This window comes from Hyperolius riggenbachi, chromosome 1 (genome assembly GCF_040937935.1).
Source record: "Hyperolius riggenbachi isolate aHypRig1 chromosome 1, aHypRig1.pri, whole genome shotgun sequence".
Classification (NCBI taxonomy): Eukaryota; Metazoa; Chordata; class Amphibia; order Anura; family Hyperoliidae; genus Hyperolius; species Hyperolius riggenbachi.
In genome coordinates, this window is record NC_090646.1 from 174,544,199 (window position 1) to 174,562,381 (window position 18,183).

At 44.5% G+C, this 18,183-nt stretch overlaps 1 protein-coding gene across 1 annotated transcript in view; it reads left to right on the top strand.

Annotated features, from left to right (window-relative positions):
- The window catches only part of SPMIP2 (sperm microtubule inner protein 2), a 62,633-nt gene that overhangs the window by 39,900 nt on the left and 4,550 nt on the right, over positions 1-18,183 (top strand). Inside the window, exons 3-4 of the mRNA XM_068269508.1 lie at positions 6,043-6,101; positions 12,945-13,107. Of these exons, the coding sequence (XP_068125609.1) occupies positions 6,043-6,101; positions 12,945-13,107 (222 nt within the window). The remainder of the gene's footprint in view (positions 1-6,042; positions 6,102-12,944; positions 13,108-18,183) is intronic.

Sequence of the window (18,183 nt, forward strand, 5' to 3'; positions counted from 1 at the left end):
ATATGGCATTTACAGTTGAGTATAATGCCAGGCTTCGCTGCTGTCAATAAATTGTATTTTGGCTTTTGCTCTCAATAAAAACTTTAATTCTTTCCTGTGTTAAATAACAAACAGTGCCAATCAATTATCATACCTGTAAAAAAAAATATAATGCTGGTCTTTGTAGCTAGTAAACGACAGCAGACCTTGGCATTCATGCCGGGATATGGAATTTTTCTGTCAAAGTTGAATCTTAAAGGAGAACTCCAGCCAGGCTGATATGCTAATGCTATTGGTAAAAGATGGAAATGGAGGTCGGCACTGCTGTCAATTACTTCAATTCAATATTGATCACATATAGGTGAGCAGGTGTGGGCCGTTGGGTGCAGAGAAGCCTGACAGCCATTTTGCGTTGCCACCGCTTCTACAGAGGCTTGTAGAAGCACTAAGTGTGCAAAACGGTTGTCAGGCTTTCAGTGCTCTGCACCCACTGCCACACCTGGACCACTATGTGCACTAGTTATATTTGCATCTGCATCATGTGCAACTCACAATTTGTTCATATATGAGATCAATATTGAGTTAAAGCAATAGACAACAATGCCGACCTCCGTTTCCATCTTTTACCAATATCTATAGATCTTATACGGCCAGAGCACGCTGAAGCTTTTGAGAAAACCGGCCCTAGTGTATGCATCTGCCACTATTTAAACCTCCACCTCTAGAAGAGTGCTGCAGTGCCAACACTTTATTCTACTCCCGTTACATATTGATATGCTAATGCGTAGCCATATAAATACCATGCAATATGGGGCACATGGAGATATTGCTTTCTAAAATGTGGTAGATCTATAGATTTTGGCGTGCCTTCTCAATTTCATCCATTGAATTTACAATTAGTCAGTCATTAAAAAGTCATGGGCCAATCTAACACATTTTCTGACATGATTGGCCCAGTTCTAAGCTGCATACAATTTGATTGATATTTGCATGCAAGTCAGAATCATTAGCATTTAATTGACCAGCTAATACATTCTCTTGGAACAGCTGGACTTGTAGCTTGCCTACTGCACTAGATGCTGTGATAAGCAAGGAGGGAAGATTGTTTTGTGGGTCGTTTGGACTCGCCATGATATATGAATGCAACACCTACTGTATTGATTGAGCTTAAAGAAAATCTGTAATGAAAAAAACTCCCCTAGGGGGTACTCGCCTCGGGTGGGGGAAGCCTCCGGATCCTATTGAGGCTTCCCCCGTCCTCCTCGGTCCCACAGTGGCGGAGAAAATCCTCCCAGAGCGGCGGCGATGTAAATATTTACCTTTTGGCTCCAGCGCAGGCGCAGTATCCACTCTTCCCACAGAGATAGGCGAAAATAGCCGATCTCCGTCGGGCCGCTCTACTGCGCAGGCACAAGTCTCCTGCGCAGTAGAGCGGACACGACGGAGATAGGCGGAAATAGCCGATCTCCTTCAGAAGAGCCGAAACAGCGCCCCCGCTGGAGCCCCGAAAAGGTAAATATTGCACAGGCTGTCGGATTTGTCGCCTGTGTGTTCCGGAGGCTGCAGCGAGACTGCCGTGGGACACAGGAGGACAGGGGAAGCCTCAATAGGGTCCAGATGCTTCCCCCTACTGAGGTGAGTACCCCCCAGGAGAACTTTTTTTCAGTACAGGTTTTCTTTAAACCAGGACTTCAACATTTCCTGTCTGTGTGGGACATTCACATACGTGTTTCATTTTAGGTTATTAAAATGTTTTTAAGGATGGTGCTCTCTGCCTAGGATGGTGTTCTCTGCCAATTTCTTGAAATTTAAAGTCGTAATTCAAGCAAAACCTAAATACACAACTGACAGTTGGTTTGCGAGCATCATTTGTTCTGGAAACATGCTTGTAATGCAAGGCACTCTTATATCAAAGTGAACTTTCCTATAAGAATTAATGGAAACCCAGTTCATTTGTTCCACAATCCAAAAACAGTTATAGTAAATTAGTATTAAATAAAAATATAAACAAGACTTTCACTATTACTAACAGAATCATTGCCATCTGTTGGCTCGCCCCAACCTTTTTTGTGTGGCTTTAACAAGGAACTTACCCAATGACAGGTACTTTTGAAGATTTCATGGAAATGTGACTTTGCACAGTCTCTACACTCACATTAGGTATAATTAGTACAATCCTGCAGCGCCAAAGGGAGAAGAACTATTGGCTCAGTTGTGATGACGTGACGCATGTATACTTTTTTTTTTGCTTGTTCCTTGTATATCAAAGCGCTCTTAAACCAAGTCACTCTCAATCCAAGGTATTACTGTATACATATATAAATTGCACTGTGTTAAAGCTTTTGTGATTCTGTTCAGCTAATCTAGGATAGGTAGTCAAAGGGCCCCCAGCATAGGTAGGCAGAAGGACAGTATAGGTAGCCAGAAGTAGCTCCCCCCACGAGCATAGGAAGTCATACCCTCCCCCATGCAGAGTAGCAGCAACCCCAGATCACCTTTTGTACACACACAAGGCTTCCTGAGGCTACAGGCCCCATGGCTGCTATGGTGATACCTATGTCACATGTTAATTCTTTTTTTATAAGACTACTGTACATAATCAGGCAGAGCAGAGTGTTAATTTATATCCTTGTTAAGGCATAGCTTTGTTTTCTATTAGTACTGTCTGTCTGAAGGTGCATAAACACCTACTGATTTTATGTCAGTCATTGGACTTGATCCCCTAGGGCAGAGTTCCCCAACCCTGTCCTCAAGGCCCACCAACAGTACATGTTTTGCAGAAAACCACAAACATGCACAGGTGAGATAATTAGTGTCTCAGCAGAGCTGATTAAATTCCTCTGTAGATTTCCACAAAACATGCACTGTTGGGGGGCCCAGGGCAGCCATCAGGGGGAGGACAACTGACACTGCAGTGAGGGGCCCAGGGCTTCTGGGGGGCCTGGGCCCTCCCCCCCAAAGCGCTAGAAGGGCTGCATTGCTGGCTGCGGGGCTGTGGCTCACTAACCAGCACACCGCATTCCAGCACTGAGAGAAGAGTGATGTCAGCACTTGAACATGGGGAGCAGATGAGTGAGCCCACTATAGCAGACTGTCTATACTGGGGCACCACCTATATCTGGCTACAGGTTACCTATACTGGGCCAACACCTATGCCTGGCTACCTATACTGGGGCTGAAACCACCTATACCTAGCTACCTATACTGGGGCACCACCTATACCTGGCTACCTATACTGGGGCACCGCCTATACTTGGCTACTTATAGTGGGGTGCCTATAGCTTGCTACCTATACTGGGTGCACCTGTACATTGCTAACCTATACTGGTGGAGCACCCATACCAGGCTACCTATACTGGGGCACCACCTATATCTGGCTACAGGTTACCTATACTGGGCCAACACCTATGCCTGGCTACCTATACTGGGGCTGAAACCACCTATACCTAGCTACCTATACTGGGGCACCACCTATACCTGGCTACCTATACTGGGGCACCGCCTATACTTGGCTACTTATAGTGGGGTGCCTATAGCTTGCTACCTATACTGGGTGCACCTGTACATTGCTAACCTATACTGGTGGAGCACCCATACCAGGCTACCTATACTGGGGCACCACCTATATCTGGCTACAGGTTACCTATACTGGGCCAACACCTATGCCTGGCTACCTATACTGGGGCACCGCCTATACTTGGCTACTTATAGTGGGGTGCCTATAGCTTGCTACCTATACTGGGTGCACCTGTACATTGCTAACCTATACTGGTGGAGCACCCATACCAGGCTACCTATACTGGGGCACCACCTATAGTTGAATACCTATACTGGTGCACCTGTATCTTGCTGGCCTATACTGGGGCACCAGCTATACCAGGCTACCTATACTGGGGGCATCTACACCAGGCTACCTATACTGGGGCACTACCTATAGCTGGCTACTTATACTGGGGGAACCTATACCTGGCTACCTATACTGGGGGCACCTATGCCTGGATACCTATACTGGGGGCACCTATACCTGGCTAGAGCAGGGGGACAAGCTGAGACAGAAGGGGACAAGAGGTAACACGGGGATAAAAGATGCACAGCGGGAACAGAGGCCGACAAAAGAGGCACAGGGAGAAAAGAGATGAGACGGGAACATGAGGTCACACAGAGGGACATAAAAGAGGTGAGACAGAGGGGGACAAAACAGGCACAGGAAGAAAATAGGGGGACAAAAGAGAAAGGACAAGAACGGACCTACAAGTCCCTATCTTATTTGTTAACCGCTGACTACCTGTATTTTGCTAGTATTTGGCTCCACCCACAACATGCCACAGTCACGCCAACTTTTTGCTGCATGACGCTGTGCATGGCGCTTTCTTTAGTGTCGGAGCCATGCACACTTCACGCACAGACACTGGGGTGGGGTGGCTAGTGTGTTGGCACAGCAACCAGTGGGCCCAGGGAGGGGGGGGGTCCAGGCCTGATGATGTGTGAGGGGCACCAATATTTCTGATGGCGGCCCTGGGTGGGCCTTGAGGACAGGGTTGAGGAACACTGCTAGGGTGACATCGCTGGCCGGGCTGTTCAAACGTGTCAAATATGTAGCTGACGACACATTCTGTTGCTATATGGGGGGGGGGGGGGGGGGGGAGGAGCAAAGGGCTGATGCAGACAATGTGATCGGCCTTTGCGGGGGTTAGTTGATGGCTGTAGATCGCTCACAGGTTGGGGGTCGGTGACCGCTGTGCACACACCTGACTATCAGCTTAGTTGGTCATTATCGGCTGCCTTATTCAGGCATGTGTAAGGGCCATCATGAACATTGGTTGCAGAACCTTATACATAGACTGTAGGGACATGCAGGTTTTCCCATTCCACTTTTAAAATTTACGAATGATAATTTATAGGAAAGATCACTTGTGAAGTCTTTACCCTGCTTAACAAGTACATATGCTTTGCAATTAACCCCAGTAACAATTTTACCTCTGGGGAAAATACTGCTGCCTGAGAAGACTATCTGGAAAATCAGACATCCCTTTGCAGATTGATAGGCAAAACTTTGAGACCAGCATCAATTCAGGCAAACAATCAGTCAAGCAACCTCTGTCAAGCCTTGTATGTCTACTGAGTCAAAATATTAAAACAGAGGGTACAATTGTACATTTAGCTGTCTCCTTTTGCCTACATATGTCGAATCCTCACACGAATAGGAAAGTCGGCTATTGCGCGCACTTGAACCAGAAAGAGGAACTGCGTCAATGCATTGTTGCTAATCTTTGGGGGGGGGGGGGGGGGCAATGGGGGACCAAGGAATAACGAGGGAAGCCTTAAAGGATACCCAAAGTGACATGATGAGATAGACATGGGTATGTACAGTGCCTAGCACACAAATAACGATGCTGCGTTCCTTTTTTTCTTTCTCTGCCTGAAAGAGTTAAATATCAGATATGTAAGCGGCTGACTCAGTCCAGACTCAGACAGGAAGTGACTACAGTGTGACCCTCACTGATAAGAAATTCCAACTATAAAACACTTTCCTAGCAGAAAATGGCTTCTGAGAGCAAGAAAGAGATAAAAAGGGGAATTTCTTATCAGTGAGGGTCACACTGTAGTCACTTCCTGTCTGAGTCAGGACTGAATCAGCCACTTACATACCTGATATTTAACTCTTTCAGGCAGAGAAAGAAAAAAAAGAACACGGCAAAGTTATTTGTGTGCTAGGCACTGTACATACCCATGTCTATCTCATCATGTCACTTCGGGTATCCTTTAATAGGATCCTGGGCTTCCTTCTCATGAGGTAAGTATATGATTTTATAATTATGAAGCTAGGGTACACTTTAAATAGAACAAATGATATGTTGCAGCCTTTGTATAGGCTGAGGAACAAGGCCCGCTATAACCACATTGGGATGCATTAGCTGTGTCTTCTGTTGCCATTTGCCAACTCATTTATTGTAGATTGCTTTCAGTAATGTATAGCAGCTCTGTTTATTGAAAATGTAAAATACAATGCATTTACCTTCAAATTCTAACCATTTGCTTACTCCCTTTCTTTGAAACACTTAGATGGGGGAATTCCGCAGAGCCTGTGAAGATAAAGTGACTCATCAGTACCAGGGTCCTTGGTAAGTAGTAGCATGGGAGCTGGCTGGAAAGAGCTGCACTGTGTGGAGACCAATCCCAGCACAATTATCAGTAAGCGGAGTACTATTTAGCTACTTCAGGTCGCGTGTATCAAAGAAGGGCGCCTGGAAAAAAGGGCGCGGGATATAGCCGAAATTATAAGTTGTAATGTAAAACAATATTTTTCGTTTATAGCTTATAAACGAAAATATAGTGCTAAATCGGTTCAATAAACGGAAATGAAACGGCAAAATACCGTCTATAACAACAAACGAATTCGGAAATGAAACGTCAAATAGCATCTATAACAAAAAACGATATTTACACTTGTATTAAGCATAGTAATACAATGGTAGATTTTACATGTATTTTACTGCAATTATACCTAACTGTAGGCTCTCCCTTTCCCTAACCCCTAGCCCCCCCCCCCCCCTTCTGTAAACATCCATAATTTAATAAATTGTGTATATTACAAATATTGTACTGTAACTATACCTATCCCTACTCTCACACAGAACCCTCCCTGTACCTATCCCTAACCCCTAGACCCCCCTGGTGGTGCCTAACCCTAACCATCCCCCTGGGGGTGTATATTGTACTGTAACTATACCTATCCCTACTCTCACACAGAACCCTCCCTTAACCTATCCCTAACCCCTAGACCCCCCTAGTGGTGCCTAACCCTAACCACCCCCCTGGTGGTGCCTAACCCTAACCACCCCCCTTGGTGGTGCCTAACCCTAACCACCCCCCTTGGTGGTGCCTAACCCTAACCACCCCCCTGGTGGTGTATATTGTACTGTAACTATACCTATTCCTACTTTCACACAGAACTCTCCCTGTACCTATTCCTAACCCCTAGACCCCCCTGGTGGTGCCTAACCCTAAGACCCCCCTGGTGGTGCCTAACCCTAACCCCCCCCCCCCCCCCCCCGGTGGTGCCTGACCCTAACCACCCCTATGGTGGTGCCTAACCCTAACCACCCCCCTGGTGGTGCCTAACCCTAAGCACCCCCTTGGTGGTGCCTAACCCTACGACCCCCCTGGTGGTGCCTAATCCTAAAACCTTCCTGGTGGTGCCTAAACCTAAATCTCCCCTGGTGGTGCCTAACCCTAACCATCAACCTAGTCGTGTCTAACCCTAACCATCCCCCGGGTCATGCCTAACCCTTACCTTCCCCACTGCACAAACACTCTTACACACATATAAACAAAAATATATTTAATCCTTAAAATACTTCACTATAAATAACATGAATAGAATAATTTATATATTTGTAATAGAATAAATAGCATTAAAATCATGTACACATTAATAATATTATAAATAGAAAAAGGTGTATAATATATATATATATATATAGATATATATATATATATATATATATATATATATATAATATAATATAATAGCTAGCCTTACAGTCACGTACGCATTAAAAATCTTAAAATAACAGCGATATTAAAAGCGATATATTAGAAAACTATAATCAACGCATTATAAGTGTAAAAAACAAAGTTAGTACCAAAAGCAACGTATTTCTAATAGAACAAGGTTGAAAACTATATTTAAGCATTATATGTATGAAAACGAATTTTAAATGATAAAATAAGTGTAAACGATAATTTCCTTGTTACAGCCCTGAAAGCGAAATTTAAAAACGGCAAAATAAGTAAAAGCTCCTATAAGCGAAATTTAAAAACGAAAAAATAAGTAAACCACAAAGTTAAAACGAACTTGTAAACGGTATTTGTAATAAACCTTATTCTGTAAACAAAAAACTTTTGTTAACACAATCCCTGCAACCGATATTTCTCGGGCGCCCTTTTTTCCTGTCGGGCATTTAATAGCCAATATCTTGCATTGCAGTCTATGGCGGCGCCCTTTTTTACTGGCCCGCTTCGGGTCTCCTCCATGCATTACAGCTGCACCTTGGTGCTGCTATTCTCCGCCTTCTGCTCACGTCACTCGCATCAGTCATGTGATCAGGAGCCAGTGAATGGCAGCAGTGAGACCTCCAGCACTGCCACTAGAAGCAGGTTAATACTACACCCCTCCTTGTGCTACTCTGCATGCGGGTTGGGGGGGGAGTGGGACCCTACTGTCACCCTACTGTCCCCCCCCCCCAAACATTCAAACTCCACACAGTATGGTACTTTCCACAAGGCTGGATTTATACTTTTTGTGCCCATAGGTCAAGTATCTTGTGACTCCCCTTTCTTGTGCTACAGCACCCCTCCCATTCCATGTGCCGCCCCTCTTCTATGAGTATCATCCATGTATGCAGCACCTTTCTTTCATGAACAGCTCTTTTGAGCATCAGTTGCCTTTTTAATGTGTTGCTCCCCATTTATCCCCTTCTCTTTCATATGTAGTAACTCCTTTTTTCATGTCCAGGTGCCCCTTGGCCTTCAAACACCCAAGGCTCGGGCCTTTGTGGCCTTTCCAGAAATCCAGCCCTGAATCCACACAAATAGGGTCCAGGCCAGGAACGGAACCGGGGACTTTAGTTCTATAATGCATGCATTCTAGACAATACACTGCATTGCTGCTTTGATCTGTGGAATATAAGTGGGGAAGCTCTCAAAGTGTGACAGACAAATCAACAAGATTTCCCAGGGGTTAGGAATTAGGGAAAGTCTCTCCAATGAGCAATTAGTCAACTGAAGCTAGCACCACCTGGTGACAGCCCTCTGTCAAGGGTGTCAAGCCTGAAACAGCAGGCTGCCTCCAGGGCCACGTTTTATTGACTGTATGTCATTTTTAATGACGTTTTGAATAAAAGAGCATTTTTTACTTTGGTGGTGGCAGCCTCACTGGACTGTTTGCTATACAGTCACTGGTACCGTGACCATAGATTTGTGCAAACCAGGCTCTTTTTTGCATTGCTGTTCCCCTATACTAGAAGTTTCTACAATAAGGAAACAGACAGCATTAAAAACCCAGAACAGTTGTAGCCCTATTCCACACTATTACAAACTAAAATAAAACACTGGATGTTGAAGAATAACGTGAGGGAGGAAATATCTCCCCCCTCTTTCCTTGCAGAGCCCCCTCACCTCCTTGTCATGGACCATTTATGCTCCCTGTTGTCCTGCTCAGCTGTTCTGTAATACCACCCTGTGTGTGGTACAAGCAGTTAAAATAAAGCTTGTGGGGTTGGATGGGAAAAAAAATAGCACAAAAAACATAATCCTGAGATGAGTGATACATCTTAACACCTGCGTATAAATAAAAGGTTTAACACTCACCTGCCCTCATTTTTAATGTTTAACAATACCTCCAACATCTAAATTCATGAACTGAATAGGGGCCAGTGTTTGGTATTCACTTTTCCTCTTCGTGTTAACGGTCACAAGAAACAGGAAATGAGAGAATGTATGCTAAACAGGGACATGGACAACAGTAAAAAAAAAACCTTATGAGTTCTAGACCTTTCTGATTTGTATTTACAAAACGTTTTGATTTGACTTCCATAGTGTATTAAAGGATCACTATCACAAAAATTGTAAATTTTCAAATACCTGTATAACGCATACAAATAACAAGTATGTTTCTAAAATTGTAAATTGAGCCTTAAATGACTTTTCTCCTATTTTGCTGTCACTTACAGTAGGTAGGAGAAATTGACAGAACCAACCGGTTTTGGACTAGCCCATCTCTTCATGGAGGAGTCTCAGCCTTTATTATTTCTAAAGAGACAATCCCTGAAAAGGATTTATATAAAGATGCAGACTGCCCCCCTACCTAATTTTTACGATTTTCGTGATAGTGGTCCTTTAATAATAGGATTGTGGCTGCAATTGGATTTTCAACTTCTGTACACTGTTACAGTACAGCGAAAAATTAAGATTGAAAAATATCCTTTTCCTATTGAATCAGCAGCGTAGAAACAGAAATTGATGACCAAAGCGCATGATGCAAACACACAAGGATTAGTCTGCAGAAATGGTGTTTTCTTTACTTCAGCCTCCTTTCTAGTGACTGGTAACACATGGAATGTGCTTTGTGTAGAAGAAAAATATTTATGTTTAATTTGACTTGTCTGTGTGGAGGAGATTTACACAGATGGGATTTATTAGGAAAGTGTATATGATGTCACTGGGAGAAGACAACCTTCACATAAGTCTTTAGCGCCATCTGCTGTAAAACGAGTGAACTACTCCGAGGAATTGAGTTTTTAGCTTATGTAAGGGTCATATTACAGGGAAGGTGACAGCGTGTGTAATTCAAATTATTGGAATAAAGATCCGTTCACAGTGGGAGCTGCATGTTCCCTGTGAAAACAGGAACACATCAGAGGGGAAAAGTCGCATCACATGTTATTAGAGTGTTACGGCGCATACAGTGAAACATACATTTAATGAAAAGAATGCTTCACTGCCACTGTTAACCACTTAAGTACCAGTGGTCTCTGCCCCCTTAAGGACCAGAGAACAGAAATGCAGAATTCTGACGAATCGTAGCACACACCCACCGCAACCGCCGCGCGTTGGGAACCTGGGCCACCCACTTTACTGTCTCTATGACGGCAGTGTTCCTGTGAGCCGGTCAGGAGCTGCTTTTATTGACTCCTTACCGTGTCTATCACTATCTGGCCCTCCAGGTCTGGAGTTTGACACCTCTGTCCTAGGGCATGGGTAGGGTGGTGGGGGGAGGGGATAGGGGTGGTCTTAATGAAAACTCACTGATGTGCTTTCTGAACAGACCTGAACATAACAAGAGTTTTTTTGGGTGAAAAAAAACAACCCAAAACAGTTTATATACTGTACATCGGGCACATAGGGTAACTATGCATACATGCATTGGTGAGATTAAAAAGTATATGTTCTCACTTTGTAATCTCACCAATGCATGTATGTCTGTCTCTTGAAATGCCCTGTCTCTTGAAACTATTAAATGTCTCAAATGTCTTGAATGCCTTAAATGTCTCATGCTCTCCTGCCTTTCCCATGTGTACCATAACCAATTCCGGGTACGTCTACAGCGTACTTGGCGAATAAACGGATTCTGATTCTGATATAGATTATTATTATTGATTTATAAAGTGCCAACATATTCCATGGCGCTGTACAAAGTAAGAAACAAACATTGGGTACATAATAATACAGACAATGGTGTACACTAATATACAAGATACATAATTAGTGACAAAATACAAAAAAATGATACAGCATACATAATACAAAATACAGAAGTGGTAATGACAGTGATAAAAATAACATGATGAATAAAATGTATAATGATCTCCAAGACACAAAAGGGGGAGAGAGCCCTGCCCTTGCGAGCTTACAATCTAAAGGGAATGGGGGGAAACAAGAGGAGGGGTATTATACGATAAAATATATAAAGGCAGTGTGTTTTAGGATACCTAGTAGGAATGCAATTTGGTATTAGGACAAAGGTAAGTGGCCTAAGGTAGCGCATATGCTTGTCGGAACAAATGAGTTTTTAGAGAGCTTTTAAAAGTAGCAAAGGTTGGCGAGTGACGGATGTGTTGTGGGAGGGGTTTCCAGAGAAGGGGTGAAGCGCGTGCAAAATCTTGTAAGTGTGAATGTGAGGAGGTGATTCTAGAGGAGGACAACAGAAAATCGTGTGCAGATCTGAGATTGCGATTGGGTTTGTATCTGGAAATTAGTGAGGATATGTACCCAGGAGAGAGATTGTGGAGAGCATATAGGTTAGGGTTAGGAGTTTGAACTGGATCCTCTGGTTAATTGGCAGCCAGTGAAGAGATTGACAGAGAGGGTCAGCTGAGGAAGATCGAGAAGAAAGATGAATGAGACGAGCAGCTGAGTTCAGTACCGACTGGAGTGGGGCCAGTTTGTTAGAAGGTAGTCCACAAAGTAGTACGTTGCAGTAGTCCAGATGAGAAATTATAAGAGCATGTATTAACATTTTGGTTGTGTCTTGAGTGAGAGAGGGACGGATGCGAGATATATTTTTGAGTTGGAGATGGCAGGAGCTGGTTATGGAGTTAAGATGAGGAATAAAAGAGAGAGAAGAGTCGAATATTACCCCCAAGCACCGAGCTTTGGGAACTGAAGTTATGGGAGTGTTATTAACATTTATAGTTACTTCAGGCAGAGAGGTGGCCAGAGACGGTGGAAAAATTATTAGTTCCATTTTACTCATATTAAGTTTTAGGAAGCGAGAGGACACGAAGGAGGATATAGCAGACAAGCAGTCAGGAACACGTTTGAGGAGGGAGTTAAGGTCTGGGTCCGAGAGGTACAGTTGCGTATCGTCTGCATACAGGTGGTATTGGTGGTACAGATTACATATTCCCTCTAACATGTGCCTGTTTGTTGAACACTTAATGCTCTCTTGATCATAAAGTTGTGGTAGTCACGCGCCAAGAAAACAGATAATTGGAAAAAAAAAATAATCTGTCTTGCAAAAGGGGTGTACGAATGCAGTAGGGTGGGAGACAACCACAATGTAAGGCGCTTGAAGTGATATCACTGCACATCTTTGGCACAATATCAGATCTGAGGAAGCGGGGATCTGTCCATGAAACAAGTTGGTTCGCCAGGTTTATAAATTTGCCACATTATCCTGGTGTGTGTCATCTGTAAAGAGTAAGACCAACACTTTATGCACTTTAACAGGTTTAACTTTTTCATCACATTGTGGGAGCCTCCCGTCCATAAAAAAGCAGAGGTTGGCATCACTGCTTTTACTAGCTGCTTTACTAATGCCCCAATTAACCACTTACTGTAATATTAGTAGTAGTAGTAGTAATAGGTACGTAAACATGATAACAACAAGTATCCTTTAACTACACATGCGTATAGGAAGTATTAGTAATGCAAATGATTTTGTGTATTTATTCACAATGCAGGCACCCAGTTCCTGAAATACTGGATAGAGATGGTCCGGGATCAAGGGGTAGACTGGCATGGACTCAGGAGAGATATGAGGATTATTGCTACACTAGAGGGCGCTGGTCATCACTACAAGAAAGAAGCAAAACACCAACTCCTGTCCCAAACCACCCCCAGCAGGTACAAAAAGACACCTGATGGACTAGAATATTGAGCGCTTAGTGGAGTAATTTTACACCTACATAAACAGGTCCTCTCTGGATCTACTACAGCAATAACAACCTGCAAAACAAATATGGACTCTGCTCTTTTTTCTGCTTCAAAAATAAACAGGGCTTCTCTCACTTTGTTTAAGGGGCCCTGTAATGAGAGGGATTTGCAGGCTGCCATATTTATTTCCTTTGAAAAAATGCCACTATAGCCTGGCAATCTTGCCAATTCTTTTGGCTGCGGTAGTGTCTGAGTCACACACCTGAAAGAAGCATGCAGCTAAGAGGCCAGAATGTAATCACAGCACATGATGTGCATTCTCATTCTGGGTCCGTGGCTGAAGCGACAAGAAACACGGGATCAGGAGGACAGCCAGGCACAGATCAAAGGGAAATAAAAAACAGGCAGCCTTTACATCTATCTTACTACAGTGTTCCTGTAAGATGGAACTGCTGCCTTTTTGGCTGGATGGTGTAATGGTTAAGGGCTCTGCCTCTGATACAGGAGACCAGGGTTTAAAGAGAACCCGAGGAGGGGTTCTGAGAATAAAATCCCAATACAGAGGCTGGGTCTGTCTATAGAGCCCAGCCTCTGTTGCTATATAGTTCGCCCCTAAGCCCACCCTGCACTCTGCAATACCCACCTAAACACAGCCGCGCTGGCGACACGCAGCGTGTCGCAGCGCACTGTGTTTACCTCTCTCCTGTCAGTCTCGTCGCTCCCCCCGCCTCCTGCATCGCTCCTGTCCCGCCCACGTCCCTTCCCTCGCCGCTGATTGGAGGGAAGGGACGCGGGCGGGACCGGAGCGATGCAGGAGGCGGGGGGAGCGGCGAGAGTGACAGGAGTAAGGTAAACACAGCGCGCATAGCGCGGCTGTGATTTATGGGGTATTGTAGAGTGCAGGGGGCGATTAGGAGCGATCTATATAGCAACAGAGGCTGGGCTCCATAGACAGACCCAGCCTCTGTATGGGGATTTTATTCTCAGAACCCCTCCTCGGGTTCTCTTTAAGTCTCCTTGCTTCCTGTTCAGTAAGCCAGCACCTTTTCAGTAGGAGACCTTAGGAAAGTCTCCCTAATGGTGGCCATACATGGTACAATTTTTTTCACCCAATCTTACCATTTCTAAGTAGTATAAGGGTAAATTAAGTGAATATACTGAAAGGATAATTTAGGCAGTTCCCTTATATTACATAGAAATGGTAAGATTGGATGAAAAAATTGTACCATGTATGGCCACCATAACACTGCTACTGCCTATAGAGCGTGTCCTAGTGGCTACAGCTCCGGTGCTTTGAGTCCGCCAGGAGAAAAGCGCGATATAAATGTTATTTGTCTTGTCTTCGTTTTTGTTTTTTTTTGGTTTGTGCTTCGGGTAGAAGAGAATCATAAACACTATTTATTCTAGTGATACGAAGACTTACAAATGAGATTAAGTCTCTGAAGCTGGGAACAGACTTAGTAGATTCATGCGCATTATACAACACAAACACAGTAAAACATTCACTTCCACACTGGCCATTATCGTCAATGGGCTGCTTGGGATTCATGCTGTTCACATTCTGCGTTTGCGGTTTTGCCTGAAGTTTTTCATTGTACTGCTTTTTTTCCACACGCGTGTGATCCTAATTACAGTATATTTTTGCCACAATGTGGAAAACTGTGAATGAAAATAGCACGATTACAAACACCGTTGTGTGAAAAATTCATGGACAAGTCCGTTCCCTGCTTCGACTGGGAATAGGATTCAGAAAACAAACAATCCTTTTAGAAAAAGACTTCAAAACCTTTTATCGTCCCTTCCTTACCCTGGACACTACTAAGCTTCTCATCCACACCCTCATCTTTCAGACCTCCACCTTGAATCACATTACATCACAGGAGCCTATAGGCACAGATTTCCTGACTTCACCTTCCATGAATTTACAAACCCCCGCCATACGGCTGGCCCAGCTTTCACTTCTCCCTTAGATCCCTTGCTCATCGTAGGTAGCTACAGGTGCCCCTTAGTATTAGGTAGCCAGAATTACCCTCAGTATTAAGTAGCTAGAGTTGCCCCGGACTGAAGGGAGATCTGGTCACTGGAAAGCCGAGACCTGGGTGAGTAACCTCTTATTTACACTCCACTTGGAACTCTGCATAGGTAAGGCAGGAGGCAAGCACCTGGGGAAGGGAGTGAGCCACCTTTCCATCATCAGGCGCCTGTAGGCACATGCCTACAGTGCCTTATGGTAAATCCAGCCCTGCCACCTTCAATAAGTCATGAATGTGGCAGCTAGACTCCTCCATTCTTCACACCACTCTTCAAAGCCCTAGACTGGATCCCTATCCCTTTCAAGATCAGATTCAAGTTTCTGTGCCTGGCCTACAAATCTGTGCACAAAACTTGCCCAACCTATTTTTCTGAGCCCATCCACAGATATATACCCAACTGCCCTCTCTGGTCCTCCAATGACCTCCATATGACCTACCTACGCATTTCTCACTCCCTTCTCCAGCGTTGCCCCCACCCCATACCCCACAACTTTTTGAGATAAGAAAGAGGGACACTAACTACTAAACAACCGCATCACGCCGATAGGTGTGAACGTGGCAGCAGCCCTAGGACCACCTAACATCATGCATCATCAGTCTCCCAGCGGCGATCGCTGCTAGGAGACTGTTAGACGCCGTCTATTTAAACTGTACAGCGCTGCAATCTAAGGCAGCGCTGTACTGGGGACAGCCATGTGGTATGGCCGTCCCCCTGGGGGAGACAGGAGCGATCTGCTCTTATAGGCTGATGCCTATGACAGCCGATCGATGTCATAGGCTGGGGGCGGGAGGGCTATAAAAATAATAATAAAATAGGTTTGTTTATTGATTTGAAAAATAAAATACAATAAATATTTATAAAAAAATAAATAAACATCCTGGGAGCAATCATAGCCCACCAACAGAAAGCTCTGTTGGTGGGCAGAAAAGGGGGGGGGGGGATCACTTGTGTGCTGAGTGAGAAGCACGGCCCTGCAGCAAGGCCTTAAAGCTGCAGTGGCCTGCATTGCAAAAAATAGCCTGGTCCTAAGCCTACAGTCCCTGAGTGGTTAAGACACACCCAGGGGCGTAACTAGACATCACTGGGCCCCCCTGCGAAACTTTGGAAGCCCCCCCCCCCCCCCACTCTCTGCACAGGAAAAGGACCAATGTGTTTTTCCCATGCAGAGAAAAACACTTAGACTTAAAGGAAATGTCAGGCAATCTATGCTACCTCCAGATCTACTTACCCGGGGCTTCCTCCAGCCCCTTGCAGCCGACAAGTGTTGCAGCTCTGCTCCCAGTACATACATACACACACAGCCATATTATTTTACTACATGAGAGCACATGCTATATGGAGGAACAATAATGACATGCTGATCAGAAGATATAGTATTCACTGTAACTTTGGCAAAACGTTTAGAATGTCACTGATTGATACTGTTATTAGCGGATCTCGGACTCAGTATGAGACAACAAGCTCTCAATGAGGCAGCCAGTCAGACATTAATCTTTCCCATTCCACTGTGTCCAGTAATCAGACACCATAAGGTCAGGCCACTAGACAGTGTGTGATAAGAATCTAGGAATCTCTTCTGAGGGAAGGTCTACAACTTTTTTTTCCAACTGTGACTCCTTTGTTTGTAATGTTGTACATGAAGTCATCAGAACAGCTGCAGTGAGAGACAGATGTTTTTTTTACGAACCCTAGGGAGCAGGGACAGTGTACAAATTCCAAAGTGTGTATGATTCCTTATCTGTGTGGTGGACACATGCAGTCAATGTAACAATGGTACGAGAGTAGAATACATTTTCTCTCCATGCCCTTAGTTGCTTGTCAGTCTCTGGGGCCCCCTGTGGCTTCTGGGCCCCCCTGCGGAGCATCCCTTGCAGGGTCTATTGTTACGCCCCTGGACACATCCCTGCATCTAATGACACCCCTACCGTACCCCTCAATATGCATATCACAAAGAATTCTCAATCAATAGTAGTTTTATCATTCAAACCACATTGGTCCTCTCCATCACCATTAGTTTTGCTTCATCTGAAAATAGGAATTTTCAATATCAAGAGAAAACTTACTACCACACATCAACGGTATTTTCAGTGCTAATTCACTAAAGAAGCTTGCCTTATTAAGGTGTAGAGATAAGTTTTCAGTGAGAGAGTTATCTTGCAAGGAAATGAGCAACGCTACTTAAAAACAGACTAGTGCCTACCTGCAAAAGAGTGCAAGCCCCACTTGTGGGATATAATACACACCGAGCATACACATGACCTGTCTACCACTGGAGGATGTTTTCCTGTAACTAGAGATGGGCCGAACCTCCGATTTTAGGTTCGCGTTAAAGTTCGCGAACCGCAATAGACTTCAATGGGGATGCGAACTTTAAAAAAAAAAAATAATTATGCTGGCCACAAAAGTGATGGAAAAGATGTTTCAAGGGGTCTAACACCTGGAGGGGGGCATGGCGGAGTGGGATACACGCCAAAAGTCCCCAGGAAAAATCTGGATTTGACGCAAAGCAGCGTTTTAAGGGCAGAAATCATATTGAATGCTAAATGACAGGCCTAAAGTGCTTTAAAACATCTTGCATGTGTATACATCAATCAGGTAGTGTAATTAAGGTACTGCTTCACACTGACACACCAAACTGTTCACTGAACAGAACAGGTATGCAGTGGCGGGTTCACTAAACAGGTATACAGTGGCGGGTCCACTGAACAGAACAGGTATGCAGTGGCGGGTCCACTGAACAGAACAGGTATGCAGTGGTGGGTTCACAGAACAGGTATGCAGTGGTGGGTTCACAGAACAGGTATGCAGTGGCAGGATCACTGAACAGGTATGCAGTGGTGGGTGGGTTCAAAGAACAGGTATGCAGTGGCAGGATCACTGAACAGGTATGCAGTGGTGGGTGGGTTCACAGAACAGGTATGCAGTGGTGGGTTCACAGAACAGGTATGCAGTGGCAGGATCACTGAACAGGTATGCAGTGGTGGGTGGGTTCACAGAACAGGTATGCAGTGG